The sequence below is a fragment of the Monosiga brevicollis genome, genomic scaffold (genome assembly GCF_000002865.3).
Source record: "Monosiga brevicollis MX1 MONBRscaffold_28 genomic scaffold, whole genome shotgun sequence".
In the NCBI taxonomy this organism is placed as follows: domain Eukaryota; class Choanoflagellata; order Craspedida; family Salpingoecidae; genus Monosiga; species Monosiga brevicollis.
In genome coordinates, this window is record NW_001865065.1 from 506,330 (window position 1) to 513,132 (window position 6,803).

Consider the following 6,803-nt stretch of genomic DNA (forward strand, 5'->3'; position numbering starts at 1 on the left):
GTTCTGGGAACACCACAACGAGTCGGCAGCGAGCGAAGAGGCACGACGTTGAAAAGTCACGGTCTCTTTTCAGACAGGCATAGAGAGAGCGGGCAAAGAGTCAGAGTCGGAAAGAGATCAGAGTAGAGATCAATCGAATTCACACACACGCAGACGCAGCAAGAGTTTGGCCGCTGCCAAGCTCTTCACCCTCTCATGCATCAAGGGTTGATTGTGCGTCATGGTCGCACAGCAGGACAAGCGCAGATGGCTTTAGCATGACCTCCTTCACCCTTTGCGGATAGTTCAATGAAGCTTTCCCAACTTCCAACTCCGACGCCAACGCTGCCGTTTGGCCTCGACGTGCACCGACGTTGCTTGGAGCGGAGCCTGCGTGAATGTCGTGTGTGACCCGCCAGTAGTTTATGAATACATTTTTGAAGATTTTGAAGATTCATTGGCAAGAGCAAAGAAAGTTTATGTTGCAAAAATACCAGTTAAAGACGATACCGTTAGAGAAGGAGCACGTGTGTGGGTGGAGGTCCCAAAGGTGTGTGACATCGGTGCAAATGTCAGCAACATCGCGTTATGTGCTGTCATTGCAACAGATGTGTATGTGTGGTTGTTGAACACTGTTTCCAGCTTGATATTGAACACGTGTGTATGGGGACTCTCTTTCAAGAAGTTGGCGATTGCGCAGTTTGTTGCATTTTTCTCTCTCGCCGTGCGACGCTAACGTCTCTCTCTCTCACTCACAAACACACACGCTGTGCTGGACGTGATTTTGAGTCGCACGCCGTCTTCGTCTTCCTTTGAGGGGGCCTGTGAAGTGTAGAAGGATTGGAGGACACATGGGCAGGGGCTCCTGTTGAGCTGGCATTGCGTGTTCGCCGTGCCCTCAGCCGCCTGCTTGTGCTGCGGGCACCTGCCAATCAAGTTGGTCGCGTGACACCAAGAGCATGGGTTCCAAACACGATGAGGACGAGCTCCTGTTCGAAGCTTCGCAGAGCTATCGGGAGGCCATGGGTCGCAGTGGTGCTGAGAAGCCAGCGGACTCTGCGTCACAGTCTGAGCCTGGAGCTGCATCCGCTCCGAGCGCCGAGCCATCACCATATGATGTCAGCAGCTTTTTTCAGCGCGTGACCTTCTCGTATGTTTCACCTCTTCTGCAGATTGGAGCCAAGCGGGAGCTGGCCTTTGATGACTTACCTGCGGTGGGTATGCGCCAGCCTCAATGGCCGTGCGTTTTCTTCATGACTTTGTCGCCTCCATCCTCCCTGCCCCACGCCCACCTTCGACTCAGCTTGACCCCTCCTGCCGGCAACACAAGCCTCATCAGCGAATATCATAAACAACGGGCCCTAGCACCGTGCTCCATTTCAGTCTGCAGCCAATCTCATCGCATTTTATCGCTCTCACCGTCTAGCTGGCTAAGCGGGATGCTTCCGAGCGCATTGTGAAGGGTTTACTACACCACTGGCGCCAGCTCCAGGCCGAGACAGGTCATCCAACCCTCCTGCGCGCTGCAGCTCGCTTCTACCGCAAGGAGATCTGGTGGGGGGTCTGGTACACTCTGTGCGAGAGCGCTTTTGCTCTGATTCAGCCAGTACTCGTATTCTGGTTTGTGCAATGGCTTGAAGGGAACACCGATTACGGCAACGACTACGGCTGGGGCATTGTAATTGCCCTGGCTACGGCCAGCTTTATGCAAGCCATCACCCATCACCTGCTTTACTTTGAAACTATGCGCCTGGGTTGGAATATGCGCATTGGCATGACCGGGCTCGTGCATCATCATCTCCTCCAGCTCAAGCTCTCTGACATTCCAAAGTTTGGCCTTGGTGCCGTGACCAACCTCATTAGCACTGACGTGCTGCGTTTCGATCAAGCCGCCACCTCCATGCACTTTGGCTGGTCTGCCCCCATCGAAGTCGTCGTTGTCTGTGTTCTTGTCATTACTGAGGTTTGCTAACTTCCGTGCGTTTCTCCTCGGCGCGACCCTGCACATCTCTTGACCGCGCAGGTTCACAGCCATGCTCGTGTGTCCCTGCATAGGTGGGCTGGGGTGCTGGCTTCGCCGGCATTGGCGTGGTTCTATTAGCCATGGCCGTTTTGACGTTCTTCTCCAAGCGATTTGCCACCCGCCGTCGTAAAACTGCGGCCTTTACGGACGAACGCGTCAAGAGCACACAGGTTCGCTGAACCATCTCTTGCTGATCTTGTCTTTGTCGATCTTGAGTGTATAATATTTTTTTTTTTTTAAATTTTCATTTTATTTGATACTCTGCCTCTGTGCCGCTATTTCTGCCCTTGGTAGGAGGTGTTGAACGGCATTGGCACGGTCAAGGCATATACCTGGGAGCAAGCGTTTGGCGAACGAATCAACGGTCTTCGCAAGTTGGAGGCACGTTCAATTCTCAAGGCGCAGCGCATGAAAGCTATCAACTCCACCATGTACTTTGCCACTCCCATCATCGCGTCTCTGGTCACCTTTTCCGTATACAACGCGCAAGGTCGCACTTTCAGTGTAGCCCAGGTACCCTTTGACGAATGTTCTCCTCCTCCTCTGGCAGTCAAAAACCAAAGGTTGTATGGCGAGATATTGCCATATACCCTCTGACTTACTCCGTGGCCGTTCTAGGTGCTCTTCATCGTTGCCCTTTTTCAAGCCCTGCGCCTTTCCGTCGGCAAGCGATTTACAAGGCACGGCAATTGTGTTTGTCAAGGATAGAAAGAACCTTTTTTCTTCCAAAACCATGATACGTGTGTGAATGTGCACTTGACTCATAGCCCACTGCCTTTTGCGCTCGGATATGCCAACAGATTCATGGAATCCGTTCCGGAGTGCTTCGTTGCACTTCGTCGCATTGAGCAGTTTCTGGCCGTGGGGGACAATACAGCTCCTGTCGACATGACTGCGTCTGCATCACCGCCGCAGAGTGCTGTTCCAGCCGATGAGGCAACTGAAACTACTGATCTGTCTGCAGCAGGCACGGCCTTTGACTTTCGTGATGCCAAACTTGGTCACGGTCCATCTGACAATCCGACCTTTGTGCTGGAGATTGGCAACCTGCAAGTCCGTGCGAGCGAACTGGTTGGCATTGCCGGCCGTGTCGGAGAGGGTAAAACCACCTTCCTTGAAGGCATACTCGGCGAGGTTCACTGCATTGCTGGCTCCATTCATCATTGCGGTCATCAACTGGCCTACGCGGGCCAATCCCCCTGGATCTTTGCGGGCTCGCTGCGCGACAATATCCTCTTTGACACGCCATTTGAAGCAGCGCGGTATGCATCGGTGCTTGAAGCATGTGCCCTTGTTGCAGATATTGCGGCTCTCCCCAATGGTGAGGACACGGAGATTGGCGAGAAGGGCGTCAACCTGAGCGGTGGCCAAAAGGCTCGTGTGGCTCTGGCTCGGGCCTGCTACTCGCAGGCCCCAGTGGTGTTGCTAGACGACCCCCTGTCGGCCGTGGATGCACACGTGGCCGAACATCTTTTTGCACAAGCTATTGCCACCTTCTTGCAGGGCCGCACTGTGTTGCTTGTAACCCACCACCCACACTTTGTGGCTCGCTGCGACCGTGCCCTCTTGATCGAGGATCACACCGTCCGCGAGGTACCGGTTGCCGACTTTGCCAACGTGGCCTCCACCCTTACTGTCACATCGGGCTTGTTGGCCAACATCAAGGCAAGCCCGCCTGCCGACCCCGGCACGCCGAGTGATGATACAAGCATCAGCTCGGATGAAGGCGAGGCTGGTCAGAGCGCGGCAATCGCCACGGCAAAGAGCACCACCAACACGGCAGCTGGTGCCGACAAGTCAAAAAGTCCCCACCAGCTCGTGTTGGCGGAGGACCGCAAGTCTGGCGACGTTGGTTCGGGCACCTACTGGGTTGGTTGACTGGTCCTGGCATCGTGTTTTCATCTATATTTCCAAGCTTCTCACTTTCCACCTTGCACGCCATGACTCTCCTCACCTTTGCAGGCATATATGAAAGCCGGTGGCCTCCTGCTCGTGTTGCCGTCCCTCATGGGTTTTCTGTTCATGCAAGGCGGCCTCATGGTGTCGGATTGGTGGTTGCAGCGCTGGGCTCAGCAATCGGCCGAGGACCAAGACCGTGACAGCAACCTGCACATTTACTTGGGCCTCTCCTTGGGAACCACTGCTCTCGCCCTGTGCAACGGCATGCTCTTTTTCTCCGCCATCAATCGGGCCAACAGTTCTCTTCACGAGCAGGCGCTGGCACGCGTCATCGGCTGCCCCATGCATTTCTTCACCGCCAACCCGTTGGGTCGCATCATCAATCGCTTTGCCAGTGACTTGGGCCAGGTCGACGAGCTGCTACCAATCATTGTTTACGATACCCTCATGTTGGCGGCACAGGCCTTTGGCTCCATCGTGGTCGTGTGCATTGCCTTGCCATGGCTCATCATTGGCGTTCCATTTGTGGTCTGGTATCTTGCTCATGTTCGAGCGTACGTAACCAAGAGCCTGCGTGCCCTCAAGCGTTTAGAAGGCGTGACCAAGTCACCCGTTTATGCCATGTTCTCTGCCAACCTGGCTGGCCTCAACTACATTCGCAGGTGCGTCTTTCATGTCCGATACTCCGATCAATCTCCTGCAACTATGCTCCACCCTTACCCTTCTCTTTCTTGAGATGGCGCGCTCAACCCCCACTGTGCACGCCTGTGCTTATCAATATAGTTTCCGTGCACATGAAGGCTGTGAGGAGCGTTACCTGGCACGCTTAGATGAGACGGCCGCCTGCTGGTTTTGGTGGCTATTGGGGAACCGATACATTGGTTTTCGCTTGGACATGCTTAGCACCTGCGTCGTCACAGCCACAGCCATTGTGGGTATCCTCTTGCGTGACACGGTTGACCCTGGCCTCCTGGGTCTGGCTTTAGTCTATGCTGTGGCCCTTTCCGGTCTATTTCAGTTTATGGTCAGTTGGCCCCATGTGATGCTCGCCCATCGCCCACTGCTGCAAGACTCTGCCATTCCCTCTCCGACCCTCTTTTGAACGATCTGGAGCAGCGCACAGGTGGCTAACACAGTCGTGCTCTTGTTCTCTTTGCTATCTCGTGGTCAGGTCCGCCTGTCGGCTCAAGTGGAGACTTACATGACTTCAGTGGAACGCATTCTGCACTACGCACGACATTTGACAACCGAGTCGGACGAGGAGGCTGTTGCAGCTCAGGGCCGCGCCCTGCCAGACGTCGGCCCGGCTTGGCCAGACGCGGGCATGCTGGAGCTTCATGACCTGAGCGTGCGATACCGCGACGACCTGCCAGACGTTTTACACAGCCTCTCATTGACAATGGAGCCTGGCTCCAAAATCGGGGTGATGGGGCGTACGGGCTCTGGTAAATCGTCACTGATTCAAGTACGTATTGTGACTATGTAACATGATTTCTGTTTCTGATGATGTATGTGGTCTATTTGCGTTTTTGCTCATCCTGCTGACATATCTCACATCACCCCGACAGGCGCTGCTGCGACTGAACGTCATCTCCAAGGGATCGATCATCATTGATGGATTGGATACTCAAAATGTTCCCCTCTCGGTACACACTCGCATATAGCCCGTGTGCCTGTGCCTTGCTGTTTGGGTTGCGTGATGTGCTCCAATGGTGCTCAAGCAGTGTCAACGATCCATTCCGGGTTGCGCTGCTCACTGCCTGTTTTGACATCTCCTTGCCATGCTTGTACTTAGCGCCTGCGCCAAGGCTTTGCATTCATTCCACAAACCCCCGATCTCTTTGCGGGCTCGGTGCGCTTCAATTTGGACCCCAAGGGTGCCTTCTCAGAGCATGAATGCGCTGATGTATTGAAACAAGCGCACCTTGGGAACCTCACTTTGGATAGCCAGGTTGGTATCCTCACTTGCGAATCCGCCCGTCGAGTGTGCAAATTCCAACCAAGGAATTTAAAAAATGCAATCCCCCCGCCATTAGGTGGATCATCAAGGGCAAAATTTGTCAACAGGGCAGCGCCAACTCCTGAGCCTCGCGCGCGCCATGCTACATCGCCGCCGTATCGTCATCCTTGATGAAGCCTCGGCGAACATTGATTACGACACCGACGAGCTGATTCAGCGGTCAGTATCCGCTTTGCAAACAACTCTGCGTCTTTGCCCCTCTTTTCCTTAATCCTCGACGCCCTCTCTCGTGTGCCATGCCTTCCCTGCGATTGCTCATCTATTCGGTCAACCATGCAGCTACTTGCGTGAGTCAGACTATTTCAAAGGTTGCACCATCATAGTCATTGCGCATCGTCTCAAGACAATTGAGGATGCCGATACCATCATTTGCCTCAAGGGTGGTAGGTTTGCGTGCTCCGCACCCATGTTTGAACGGGGAATCGCCAAGCCCCCGCTCTTGTTTCACATTGTTTTGATGAACACTTAGGGCATTTGGAGCGTTTGGAGCAACACAAGTCAGGATCAAGTCAAGAGCCAGGAGTCAGCCAGTAGAAAGAGTGAACCAGCCGAGAGGGCTGACGTGATTCAGATTCAGAAAACACGCAGGATGCACCATCATCTTTCCTTCACGAGGGCAAAGGCGTGGTAGACTTTTGGGCTAGCGATGAGCAATAGAGGTTGTTTGGAGAGTCAAAACTCGATTGATACAGTATCACCCATGGTATTCTGTTCGACACAACACATGTCTCTTCAAGCAGTCAATAACATGGGAATCTAAACTGGGAGTCAACTCGAAGCGAGCGAGTCACACGACGCATGCGTCAGACGAGAAAAGAAAAGAAGTACACACAGGAACACGGACAAGTGCAAGCGTCGCGCGAGAAAGTCAAAAGGGGAAAG

At 53.8% G+C, this 6,803-nt stretch overlaps 1 protein-coding gene across 1 annotated transcript; it reads left to right on the forward strand.

The window, feature by feature from the left end:
• Positions 1 to 938: 938 nt before the first annotated feature.
• On the forward strand, positions 939 to 6,455 carry MONBRDRAFT_34017 (uncharacterized protein; the record flags this gene model as incomplete). The annotated part of the gene is made up of 13 exons (XM_001749135.1): positions 939 to 1,193; positions 1,406 to 1,942; positions 2,035 to 2,172; positions 2,297 to 2,433; positions 2,770 to 3,871; positions 3,965 to 4,563; positions 4,685 to 4,925; positions 5,073 to 5,366; positions 5,470 to 5,547; positions 5,697 to 5,852; positions 5,938 to 6,080; positions 6,201 to 6,304; positions 6,391 to 6,455. The coding sequence occupies 13 exons, from the start codon at positions 939 to 941 to the stop codon at positions 6,453 to 6,455; spliced, it is 3,849 nt and encodes a 1,282-aa protein (XP_001749187.1).
• Between the last annotated feature and the right edge of the window lie 348 nt (positions 6,456 to 6,803).